Raw genomic sequence first — 12,946 nt, forward strand, 5'->3', positions numbered from 1 at the left:
CCCTCCAATCCATCTGCCACTTAGCTGTCAAAGGGATCTTCCTAAAAGGCAAGTCTGAAAATGTCACAACACTCACCCTTGTCCCCCAATCTGCTACACTCCATCAGCTTCCTCTGACCTCCAGGAGCCAACATAAAATCATTTTTGGCATCAGCAGCCCTCCACAACCTTCCCAGTCTTCTTTGCCTCACTTTCCACCCACTCTGTGACACAATGATGCCAGCCTCCTTGCTGTTCTTCAGACACGACACTCCATCTCCTGACTCTGAGTATATTCCCTAGCTGTTTTCCCTGCCTGAAACACTCTTCCTTCTCAGGCTTCCCTGGCTAGCTGTTTGCATGTGGCTTCACTCATTAGGTGAGCTCCTTGAGAGCAGGGACTGTCTGTAACCTTTGTTTATATCCTCAGTGATGAGTAGCTGCTTGGCACATAGTAGGTGCTTAATAAATGTTTATTGACTGACTGACTCAGGCCTTTTGCAAAACTTGCTGACTGACCAAGTCCTGAAGGAAGCCAGGGAAACTAAGAGGACAGGGTGAGGGAGGAGAGGACTCCAGGCATGGGGGAGGCCAGTGTAAGGCAGAGATGCAAGATGCAGTATCCTGTTCACAGAACTGTCAGGAGGTCAACCTTAGACTGTGTTGAGGGTAGAGGGTGTTCTCAGTGTGGTCTGATCTGTCTTATATGGTCTCTGAGATCCCTTCCAGCTCTGAAAGTTTCTGATCCCAGCTTTGTATAATCTGCAAATCTGACCAGCACATTAAGTAAAAGAATGCGCTTGGACTTCCCCCAAAAGTTTGCTGAAGACGCTGCTTTCTGCTAACTTCATGTAATGACATAAAAGAAGCTGTCTTCTCTAGCTCTCTAAACAAATCAGGCAGTTTCTCTTTCAATTTTTTTTCTATGAAAGTTCTAACACACACATATTCTATTCACGGCTATCATACAGATTATGAGTGTGTATGGCCATGTGGCCCAGGGGGAAGGGACACTGGATCCGGATTCTGAAGACTTGGATTCAAATGCCTGCTCTGCTCCTTCCTAACTGTGTGACTGGAGAGCCTGTCCCATCCAGACCTGTCACCTGTGACACAGAGGAACTAGGCCACCAAGGTCACTCATTCCAGCTCTAAGTACACAGCCTTCATTCAGATAATACATTTTGGAAAAGCTGAGGCCATTCATGCTTTTTTATTTGAGGGCTTTTTACTGGAGAATACTTTGCATATTTCATTCATGCCATGTTTCAAATGCACCCACATTTGCACATAAGAAGGAAGAAGATAAATTACAAATTAATCTTCTTGGCAGGGCAGTTGCCAGTAATCCATTTGTAAATCAGCCAAATTAATCATTGATTTATAAAAGAGAATTTGGTAAAGTCCATTCACCTAATACATGCTAAGCGTCTACTGTATGCTAGATCATTGATGGGCTCTAAAGACAGTTAGGATGCAGGCCAGGATTTTCAATAACCCCTCAATGTCACCCCTCAGTGTGTGAGAAGTCGGTGCTGGTGCATCCATGGCAATGGTGCTCATGTGCTTTGGAACCTGGGGCAGCTAAGCAGCTCCAAGTGGCTCTGCTCCAAGGTCCAGCACAGCCCATCAGAGAAGCCACTAGTCTGCGCTGTGGGATAGGGGATGCAGAGAGGGGCATGGACCTTTAACATCCTCATTCGTAAAATTCCACATCCCAAGTACAATTAAGAAGAGACTCAGCTTCTTTTTAATTAGTTTTCCTAGTATCTTAGCTGTCTAATTTTTATAATAACTATAAAGCCTAGTCTAAATTTTAAGGCATAATGTTAATATTTAAACTACTTCAAGTCATCTTGGGGAGGAAAATAGCTTCTGAAATCTGATCTCATGATATTGAGAACATTTTAGGTTGTACTGGAGATATTTCATAAAATGGGATTGAAGCAAAGCACCTCATTTATAAGGGCATGCATTGCATTTGCCAAGTACCACTAATAAGTCTTTTAAAAGCAATCGCGGCTCCTGAGGTTTGTGTTAGCTCTTTCCTGCAGCATTCCAGGAAAGCTCATTGAATTTCAGTCCCCGTTTGCCCAGATAAACAAAATAAACTTCAATACCTGCATTCTTTGTCATACTTCCAATCTTCCTGGGGACACAGACACATTCGACAGTTACATCAGTTTAAATTGTTTATTGATTCCAATAGATTATATAGACACTTTGGAAGTATTGTTCAGTGACCCAGAAAAAGCCAGATTAATCAGAGAATGGCTTATAATTCATTTTAAAGATGCCAGCCATGTTGAAGTACAATCAATGGGACAAAACCATTTTTCCTTCCCTGGTAATACAACTGAAGACATTAATTTTTTTGTTTACTGAGGAAGATAGGGAAAAAAATTAAATTCTGATCTAAAACACAGGCAGTTCCACTGTAGGATGTGTGTGTGTGTGTGTGTGTGTGTGTGTGTGTGTGTGTGTGTGTGTGTGTTCATATAAAGAGTCTGCCATATGGTAGATGAATTAAATTCTGACATCTCTTTCTGGATATCACAGACTTTTAGAAATCTGGACAGAAGGCAATGTCTCTGTCTTTACATCACTCAAGAATGCAGAAAGCACTTACTAAGCACCTACTATGTGCCAGGAATTTTGCAAAATGTTGGGGATACGGAGACAAAAACATGAACAGGGCCCTGCCCTGAAGCATCATTAAAGTAGCCCCATCCCAGCTGTCACGTAGGCACTAAGTGTAAGCTTCTCCATCTTAGAACCACTGGCTTTATTCGAAGTGAGGAATTACCTCTCAGCTCACACTCCCACATCTTCTTCTCCAAGATGCTCCGACATTTCCCAGCGACCAGCACCCCCACTGAAAGGCCAGCCCAGAGGACAGGGATTGAGGGCACAGAGCAAATCGACCAAGAAGCATTAATTACTTCCCATGTGCCAGTTTTGGGATACAGACACAGAAATCAAACTGTCTTTTCCTCAAGGAGCTTACCTTGTACTGGGGGAGACAACACGTACAAACACACATGTATATATGTAACAAGTACCTCTGTGTTTATATGCAGGATGATTTTTTTTGCAGGGAAGGTACTAGCATGTGGGGGGGGGTGAGCTTTTACACAAATGTATAAAGTGGCCCTCGAGCCAAATCTTAAAGGAAACACGAGTCTGAGAGTGGAGGGGTTGAGGGAGGGCATACCAGGAATGAGGGACAGCCAGTGGGTAAACGCCTGGAGATGAGAGATGAAACATCATGTGGGGAGCAATAAAGAGGCCAGTGTGGCTCTAGTGGACAATGAGGGAAGGGAGGCTAGAAAGGCAGGCTGGGCCCAGGTGGGAAGCACTCTGAATGACTGAAAAAGGCCTCCCTATTTGTTCTAGAATGTACTGCTGAGAAGGGGAGTGACATTAGGGAGATTATCACCTTGGCAGCTGGGTAGAAGGTGGATAGGCTTTCCCAAGTGAGGCTCCAAGCCAGGTCCAAACTACAGCCCAGGCCCCGGATCTCTGAAGTCCTAGGGGAAGGTCAGCCCCTCTGCAGCCCCTGGCCCCGCCCACTCCCTTTGCCCAAGTGGGCTTCCAGAGGACTTCCTCTCCTGTGAGAGGGTGCCATTGACTCCAATTGGCTCAGGCTCCCAGAGGGCATGTGACCCGCCCAAGATGGCCTGGCCAGTCGGGAGGCCATCTGGTCCAGCTCTCCTGCCTTCTTAGAGACCCAGTGCTGTACCCACTCCAACCACCTGGGTCTAAGTAGGAGCCCCCACCACCCATTTTACAGATAAGGACACTGACCAGAGGGTAAAGGGACTTGCCCAAGGTCACTGAACCAGTGAAAGGCAGAGGTGTCACTTGAGGCTAGATCTTCTGACTCCAAGTTGAGACTCAAGTTATAGTTCAGAAAACTCCCCAACAACCCCCCAAACTTGCCTTTCTTCTAGCACTTTTTTTTCTAAAATCAGAGATTCTTTTTTTTTTTTTGGTGAGGCAATCGGGGTTCAGTGGCTTGCCGAGGGTCACACAGCTAGTGAGTGTTAAGTGTCTGAGGCCACATTTGAACTCAGGTCCTCCTGACTCCAGGGCTAGAGCTCTATCCACTGTGCCAACTAGCTGCCCCCTAAAATCAGAGATTCTTAATAGAGGTCTCCGAAGTTGGTCTGGATAAGAGTCATTTTCCTCCCCTCAGTTTCCTCTGAGCAGGGGTCTTCCCCAGGCCTGCCAGTCACCCCAAGTGGGTGGGGGCAGGGAAGGCAGTCCAGAAGCCCCTCCTCCGGGGGTTGCCCCGTGTGTGCCCACCTCAGAACACAGATGCTCCAACCAGGCACGTGTCCAAAGGGCAGGAGACACGGGCACCACTCATGACCCTCTCCTTGGGGATGGCTTCCTTCCCTCTCCTGGGAGCCCTTTCTGAGAAAGCGAGGCACTGCCTCCAGACCTGGGGACAGTGCCCTTTTCCTAGGGTCCTGATGGGGCTATATTTCTGCTTCCCTTTCAGTTGTTAGACTCAGGCACTCACGTCCAACAGCTTTGGTACAAGACACAAACTTGCTGGCCAGCATTTATCTCCTCCATCCAACATGGGATGGAAGGACTTGAGGCCCTCAGCAGACGGTGAGCTGCTTTTGAGCAGGGCCCACCCTTCTTGGCCTCTCCAGCACTTAGCACAATGCCCGGCCCAAAGAAGGCATTCAATAAATGTTTACTGATTGACTCAGTGCCAGTGTCTGCTAAGATGCACTTTCTTCCAACCACAGGAAAGCTCACTCTATCATAGAAATACAAATCGAAACAATTTTAAAATCTCACTTGAAATCCAGCAAATTGCCAGATGACAAAAGATGGAAACATTGCCTACTGGATGAGCTCTGGGTCTTAAGCTTCTCATCTATTAAATGGGGACCCTGGGCTAGATGATTCTGAGCTTCTTTCAAGCACAGAGTCCACAGAATGCTCATTCTCTAGTCTCCGGCCTCCAGGCGTGTTCTGTGACTATGCCTCCTGCCTGGCATGCGCTCCCTCCTCACCTCTGCCTCCCGGCCTCCCTGGCTTCCTTCAAGTCCCAGTTAACATCCTATCTTCCACAGGAAGACTTTCCTGATTTTCCTTAATGCTAATGTCTTCTCCTGTTGGCCATCTCCTGTCTATCCTCTAGATACCTCGTTCATTCCAGTTATTCGCATGTTGCCTCCTCCACTAGACCATGAGCCCTGAGAGCAGGGCCCACGTTTTTGCTTCTCTTTGTATCCTCAGTGCTTAGCGCGGGTGGCCAGCACATAGTAGGTGCTTAGTAAACGCTCACTGCGTGACCGATTAGTTTAAGATCGAGTCCAGGTTGAGCACATAGTGTTCCCTGTCTAGGGCCTCCTTCAACACTAGCATTCCATGAGTTTAGGGCTAATCGGGACGCAGGCACAAAAACCACAAAAAGGGTCTGGACAGCTTGTGTCAAATGCAAACTTCAGCCATCACCCAGATGTGAAGGACTACCCACCTTTGAGGAGAAAACACCCCGAAGGAGAGTGGGCCTCTTGAGGAGTTAGGTCACCTGACCTGGCAAGCTTCCACGACTGAGCAGGACAGCCCTTACCCACAATACAGAGGGGTCCCACACGCAGTAAGGAGGGCAAAATACAAACTCTGCCATCACTGAAGGCAGCTCCAATGAGCACAATCTCCGTGGTCCTTGAGCAAGCTAAGAACTGGGATAAACCCCACCCCAGGCCCCCAACATTCACATGGCTGTTCCCTTACAGAGCTCAAAGCTCTGGGGCCACACGACTACTGGACAGACACAGGGCCCATCTGGGAGAGGCCTGCCTGTCAGAGAATCAGCAGATGAAACGGGCAGGGAGCCCCTTCCCTTCCCTACATGGGGATATCTGATGTTCAGAGGCTGAACGAGCCACACAATAAGCAAAGCTGAATGCAGAGAACAGCAGAGGGGGCTCATCCCACCCCCACCCCCCGCTCCTAGTCATTTGCAAGGGCAGCATGCTGGATGCCCACTTGGGGCATGTCGTACAGAGAACTCCTCTTCAGGTGGAGGTCTCAGAGCCCAGAGGCCTGCGAGGTCCTAGATGGCCAAGTGGGCTGGGACCTTCAGGAGCAGGGAGCACCACCAGAATTTTTCTATTGGTCATCCAGGAGGAACTCAGAACTCCCTGGGCTGAGCCCACCCTGGCATCTGCCATGAACTGGCTGACTCCATCACGCTCTGGGGGCCCTTCACCAAACTCTTTCCCCCACCAATTGTTGCTAAGCCAATTTTGCTAGTGGAGGCCTGTAGTAGAAATAATCACCACCCATTGATGAGGTACCCCCCAGCTCTAAGAGTCCATGACCCTGGGGAGCCCTCGGCCCAGCTGCCTCATTCTGCAGAAAGCAACGATTGGATTTTGTGAGCACCTTGGAGTAGCTCCCTCCTTCTGATGATGTTGGGAAGCTGCTGAGGCTCCAGGAAGCTAAAGGACTTGTCCAGTCTCATGGCTGTTAAGGGGCAGGGCTGGAGCCCACCCTCAGATGTTCTAAACTCAAGCCCAGTGTCCCTTCCAGGATGCTGCCTTGGCTTCCCCAGAAATGACAGGTGAGGAAACTGAGGTTCAGACCCAAGCCCCACCTATGAAGCCCGGCCAGCGAGGGAGAACACAGACAGCCTCACCTTTCCCTGAGAGTCGGCTGATTGAGCACAGGGCTGGGAGAGCGCTTCTGCATCGATGATGGTGCTGAGTGGACCAGGAGAGCCCTGTCCAGATGGCATGGCCTAGACTGCCTTGGGGCAAGGTATTCTTCACATCTGTCAAGAGAGTCTTCCTGATCTCTCATGTGAGACGGCCTAGTAATCTGTTAAAAAACACATTGAAGAGCATTTCAGAACCCAATGCCCCATCTACAAAGGTGCCCCCAACAGCCAATCCATTTGGATGGCTCCTTCAGCCCACAGTCATTCACACAGCACAACTAGGAGCTATCCAAGGTCACACAGGAAGAACAAAAGTGGAAAGTCTTCCCTTAAGGACCCAACAGCTGGTCAGACAGACTGCCCACAGGGAAAGGTCCCAGAGGCACAGAACCCTGGAGCTCACCCAGAGAGAACCAAGACCTGCTCCCACACCGAAGCTTCCGAGCAATCGGAGCTCGTCTGTGGGAGAGAAAGCGAGTGCCCCCATCACTAGAGGCAGGGATGATGTCTGAGATTCATTCTGACTCCAAGATTCTATGATTCCCTGGAGCAGCCTAGATTCCTAGACATCCTACAGTGACGGGGCTGCTTCCATCTTCAAACCCATGATCCAAACTTCACTGAGGCTGAGACCTCTATGAATGGGGAGCCCTCCACCTTCATCTGAGAAAGGCCCCACGTGGGCACGTCCCGGCTCCAAGGCCTGCTGCTCTCCAGGGGAGGCCGACGATGGGCTGATTGGCCAAGGGCTCGCGCCTGGCGGCCAGCTCGCAGCCGGAGGGAGCCGGTCAACACCAAATGGTCAACAGCCAAGGACACCAAAGTCAACGTGAGCCAATGAGCACAACCAAAGGCGTGAGTGACCAAGCTTGAAAAGCGTCAAAGCAGGGCAGCAGGGCCGGCAGCGCATGGTCCTGCTCGGAGGGTCGGTGCAGCAAAAGCTGGACTGAGAGGAGAGGCGGACTTCAGGCCTGGCCCTGACACTGGCCAGCTGTGACGCCAGGGTGAGCCATGTTTAACTTGCCAGTCTTCTCCTCTGTGAAACAGGAATACTACAACCTGCCCTTCCATGAAGGGCAGCACGTGTGACAGCGCTAGAGGAAGGGGAGCTCTGATTCACATGAGGCCCAATCGGGTGGCCTTTGCCAAGGCCCAAAGACAGACACCAATGACAGGCACCCTGCTCCTGACTTCTTTTTGACTCTGAATTACATCTGTCATAACGCAACAGGGCTGGGCCCTGGCGGTGCCCTTTGTAGTGTGCAGCCTGAGAGGCAGCTCCTCCCTTCTGCCCATCACTCCAAGCAAGGTGTCAGAAGTCTGGAAGCCAAGCCTCATTCTGTTGTGAGAAGGGATGCTTCTGGAGGAGCCTTTCCCTGGGGCCTTGTGCCCATCTAAAGGCTGAGGAGCTGGGTTTTCTAGAGCTTCTCGGCCATATGGGACAGGTGCTATGGTTTCATGCCCACAGACACTGCCTAGGTGGGTACCCAAGTCGGCCAGGACCCGGGTACCGGCATGGTCTTGCTTAAGCATCCTGGCAAGTGTGATGTAGTAGAAGAGAGTCAGCCTCTGACTGCAAAATGGTGGGCTGAACTTGAGCGACTGCTAAGCTCTAAATTCTAGGACCTCACCTCCAACAGCAGCTACCAAGGCAGAGCCTGCCCTCAGCCCTGGGAGAGGAAGTCCTCTGCCACTGCTCTTATCTAACGCCTCCCTCTTAGGTCTTCTGCCCACTGGACACCTTGCTTTTGTATGTGACATTAGCCAAATTAAAAATAATGACTCCTGAGAAACCACCTAAGGGGGTTTGGAAAGGTATCCTGGCAGGAGCCTTGAATAGTGAATGATAGCCTGATTCTGTGCTCTGCTCCTGATCCACTGCTGAGCCTGAGCCAACGGAGCGGGGCACCCTGTCTTTATGCACCCAGTACTGAGCAGCGGCCTTTCACAAACATCAATGGAAGCCAGAATTAACGGAGATCTGCAGAACTGAAAGTGGGGAGAGGAAGGCAGGGCAGAAAGGCGAGGAGGGCACTATTTGAATTCTGTCCACAGAAGGTAACTGTAGCAGGGGAGTGAGGGACCATGTACGTTGGCATGAAAAGAGCCGGTCAGCTTCAACCTGGGAGATAGACCTGGAAGCGACGTGGGGAAGTGGCCATGAGACACAAGAGCTTTGGTCACTCTCCCAATGAGCTCTGCTTGAGGAGGCCTGAAAGGGCCCCTGTTCAGGAAGAGGCTGTCTTAGCCGACCTCTTAGGGGCCGCTTTAGCCAGCTGTCGTCTTGGATTCCCCTTCCCACCCACGAGAAGTTAGCAGAGGCAAGCAAAGAAGATCTTACTATGTTTCTCCCTCCTGGGCACAGAGATACCACATTTACCCCTTAAATTGCCTTTCAAAAGAAAAGAATTGGGACAATCCAGAATTAATAAAAGACCTGTGCCAGTTTAGGGAAGGAATGGAAGCAACTGACTTACACCAGACCAGAGGACAGAAAGGAGGTACCATCCGTCTCACCCCAGCCCGCCCCCCACCAGGCTCTTTGTGACCCCGACTCCCTACACGCCATCAGTCCCCCCCGTGGTTCAAGATGTTCTCCTGCCAGAGTCTCCTGTCTGGGTCTCCTCTCCTCCACTCCCACTCACCTGGCTCAAGGACCCCTCCTAGCCAAGGCCCTTATGGATCCCCCCAGTTGGGAGAGCCTTCCCCAGCTCAGAAATTACTTTGAATTTACTTTAGATCAATTTCCTGTTGATTTATCTGCAAACATCTTGTTTCCTCCCAAGCAGAATGTAAGGACCTTGAAGGCAGGGCCAGTTCCATTCTTATTTCATCTGGGTGCCTTGCACATAGCAGGCATTTAGTAACTCCTCTCCTAAATTCCTTTTCTGCCTTCAGTCTTTCCCCTCTCACAGAGCTAAGTGGAATCTCACTGTGAAGCTAACAGGTCTGAGGATGGTGCTCCCTGCTCGAATCACTGCACACACCTGCTAAGACCTCTAAGAAAAAGACAAAGCACTAGTCCCAGATTTGGATTCCTTTTACAACAATCCAAATAAAAATGTTTGGCACTGGCCCCAGTCTAACTCCGTGGTCCTTCCTTTCACACACACTACCCTCCAGCAGACGGACTTTCCTCCTATTCCAGATACCCATGAGTTCTGTCCCCAGGCCTCTGCACTGGCTGTCCCCCCTGCCTGGATGCTTCCCCCTCTTAGCCCTGGCTCTGACAATCCCAGTACCATATTCCCCATGAGGCCTTTCCCACACCCTTGGCTGCCAGGGTCTCCTACTCTTGAAATGACGTTCCGTGTGCTCTGCGTACGTTTTGTGTCCACTTATACACACCCACGTCAGCTCCTCCACTTACAAACAGAAGCTCTAGGAGAGCAGGGCTTCGTTTTGAGTCCAGGGCCTGGCCCATGATAGGCCCTTCATAGATGTCTGCTGACCAACTGAGGAGATAATTCTTCCAGTTTCATTTGCAGGCTCTTCCTAAGGCCCACTGGGTGTTTACAATGACACAGCCCCAGAGCTGGAAAGGGGCAGGAGGCCAGTGAGTCCAACCCATGCCCACAGGGCTCTTTTCCACACTTACAAATGCCCTTCCTATGCGTCTTTTCTCCTGCATGCCAACCACCCCACCTACTTCAGCCCAGCCCCACTCAGCAGACATCTCCAAGCCCTTCACTCCAGGCTACCTTCCTCCAAACAATTTCCAGCCCATCCTGTTTGTGGGGCCCAGAATGAAATTCCACATTCCAGGTATAGCTAAGACTTACAGACAGGCAGGGAAAGAAAAGAAGGCTCAAAGGAAGGGGAGGAGAGCAGGGTGAGGGCCGGAGGGGCAAACACATGCTCCAAATTGCAGATAAACAAATAAGCGCAGACTGGACTGAGAAGTCAGTCTGGTGGCTGGGCACCTGCATCTTCATCCCAGGAGCTTCAATAACCACCAGATGCATTTTTCATATCCTCATTTATGCTGAAGCCACCTGTTTCTGTCATTTCTTACTCCCCTGCCCTATGCCAGACAGGAAGCAGACTGCCATCTCCTTTTCTGCATCCACTAAAAGGCCTAACCCTGGAGACAGTAGAGTGCAGGGGAGTGAGCCAGAGGACTCGACTTCATAGGACCATAACCCAGTTGAGTTCACAGGGACCTTAGAGGTGAAGTCCAAATGCCTTCTTTTCCAGAATAGAAAACAGGCCCATAAAGGTGGGGACCTGCTCAAGGTGACAGATCTGAATCTAAATCCCTCAGTGTGGAGTAGCTTTGCTCTGGCTGTGCTCTGACATCTGCAACCAAGAACCTGGATAAGCAGATGCATCTTAAGGCTAGGACCAACCATCAGATTTGACAGAAAAGGAAACTTTGGTTTTCCCAGAGAAGGAAGGTGAGATTTGTCCAAGTTCACACAGGCATTAGCACAAAGATTGGAGGCCAGGTCCTCAGCATCACACTGCAGATGATGGATTTAATAAATGTTTGCTGAATGCTGGCTTCAAAGGCGTTTGGCCCAAGAAGACAGAACTAGACCCAATGGAAAGTGAAGGGGAGGGAAGAGGGGATATAGAAGAGACAGATTTAGGCCTGTTGTCAGCAAAGATTTCCTGACAATGAGCATTATCCCAAAGTTCAGCTGAGTAGCCTTGGAAGGCAGTGGGCTCCTCATCCTTGTAGGTGACGTCCTTGTAGCCTTCTCCAGGCTGAGGCTAGAGGACCCGACAAGCCAGGCTGTGAATTCTCTCCCAATATCCCTGAATGACTTTTGTTAGGAAATAGTGCTTAAAGGTCTTAGGAATGTGATTAATTAATTGATAGCTATACTAACCTAGAGAGTACAAATAATGGTTTTCTCCAATAACTTTTTTTTCTTTTTAGAAATCAATTTTAATTAAAATGTCCAAGATAAAGAGTCTCTGCACCATGAACACTTTTCAAGTTGGTGACCTGCATGTACAGGAGCTCTCCAAGGAGACCCCAACAGATCTAAATTGGTGGAAGAGCTGACATTTGCTAGCTTCAAGGCCCAGACACCATCAGAAGCCAGCACGAGTCTGGGTCTCGTCTCGTCTCGTGCCCAGGTGGCTCCTGTTGCTTTGATCGTGTTTCTGTCCCCTCCCAGTCTTCTCACAGATTCATTAATGGGAAGGGCAGTCATTGCACAGTGAGCTACCTGCAGAGCACTTCTTCTCAGAGTGGAGATCAGACAAAACGGCCTCTGGATTCTGGAGTGCTGACAGAACACCTTTCCTGTAAAGCCAGCCCCTCATTTACAGATAAGGAAACTGAGGGAAAGAGAGGGAAGACCTTGCACAAGGTCATGTGAGGCCTAAGTGGCAGAGCCTGGTCTCAGACTCGGGCCTTCTGACTTTGGTCCTCCCACTCCATCAGAAAGCAGATGTTGGAGCTGTACCCGCCCCAGAAGTGGAATTTTCAGGGGAAAGCACATACATGAGGAAGCGATGAGCTTGGATGTCACATCTAAAGCCCTCCTTCTCCTTTTTCAGAGGCCCTGAGACAATCTGGATTCATTGGAAGTTGACTGAGAAATCAAGGGGCCCAAGGCTCAAACCCCCTTGGAGAGCTAGCTGCATGGGCAACCACTTCACCTGACTGGGCCTGCTTCCTCATCGGTAAAATGAGGCCGGATTCTGAGCCACTAAGACCCCTTCCAGCTCTACAGTGATGACACCTGGCAGGTCAGAGTGCAAAGGTGAGCCCGTCAGATTCTGTCAGTCCTTCCGGCCTTGCCATTAACCACCTCTGCCAATTCCTGGCTGCCCTTCCTCTAGAGCTAACATGCCCCTCCTCCCACCTTTGGACTCCATACACTCCATCTTTTAGGCTCACTGCTGTAAGCATGGAGCTCTCCCTCCTTGGAGGAAGCCCAGCATCCAGTTCTTCATTATTAGTGAGAATCAATTCAAGTGAATTCAAATTGACTGAGCACTCAGTACGTGCCAGGCACACTGCTAAAGAAAAGCGAAACAGTCCTGGGAAAAGGGCCTACATTACCACGAAATGCTGAACAGCCTCCCTCCGGCTCCTTAGCAGTTTCAAGAAAGGAATTTGCATTTAGACAACTTAAAAATAATTGGCTGTTTGGCTTCAACCCCTCCCTGCTGAGTCTCTATTCCACTTCCCTTCTTGACTGTTCCAAACCTCTTCTCTCCTCTCTTGGGCCATGTCACCCCAATCCCCCACTCATGGACATCCTCCATAAGCTTCTTCATATCCCCCTCTCTTCACCAAAGAAGAAGTGGGCTTTC

At 49.9% G+C, this 12,946-nt stretch overlaps 1 protein-coding gene across 4 annotated transcripts in view; it reads right to left on the bottom strand.

Annotated features, from left to right (window-relative positions):
* The window catches only part of SPATA6 (spermatogenesis associated 6), a 140,487-nt gene that overhangs the window by 40,578 nt on the left and 86,963 nt on the right, over nt 1-12,946 (bottom strand). For all 4 annotated transcript variants that reach the window (XM_020987707.2, XM_020987705.2, XM_020987709.2 and 1 more), the window contains one exon: nt 6,650-6,831. In XM_020987707.2, coding sequence (XP_020843366.1) covers nt 6,650-6,831 — 182 coding nt within the window. The remainder of the gene's footprint in view (nt 1-6,649; nt 6,832-12,946) is intronic.

Source organism: Phascolarctos cinereus, unplaced genomic scaffold (genome assembly GCF_003287225.1).
Source record: "Phascolarctos cinereus isolate Bilbo 61053 unplaced genomic scaffold, phaCin_HiC Scaffold_5;HRSCAF=322, whole genome shotgun sequence".
Classification (NCBI taxonomy): domain Eukaryota; kingdom Metazoa; phylum Chordata; class Mammalia; order Diprotodontia; family Phascolarctidae; genus Phascolarctos; species Phascolarctos cinereus.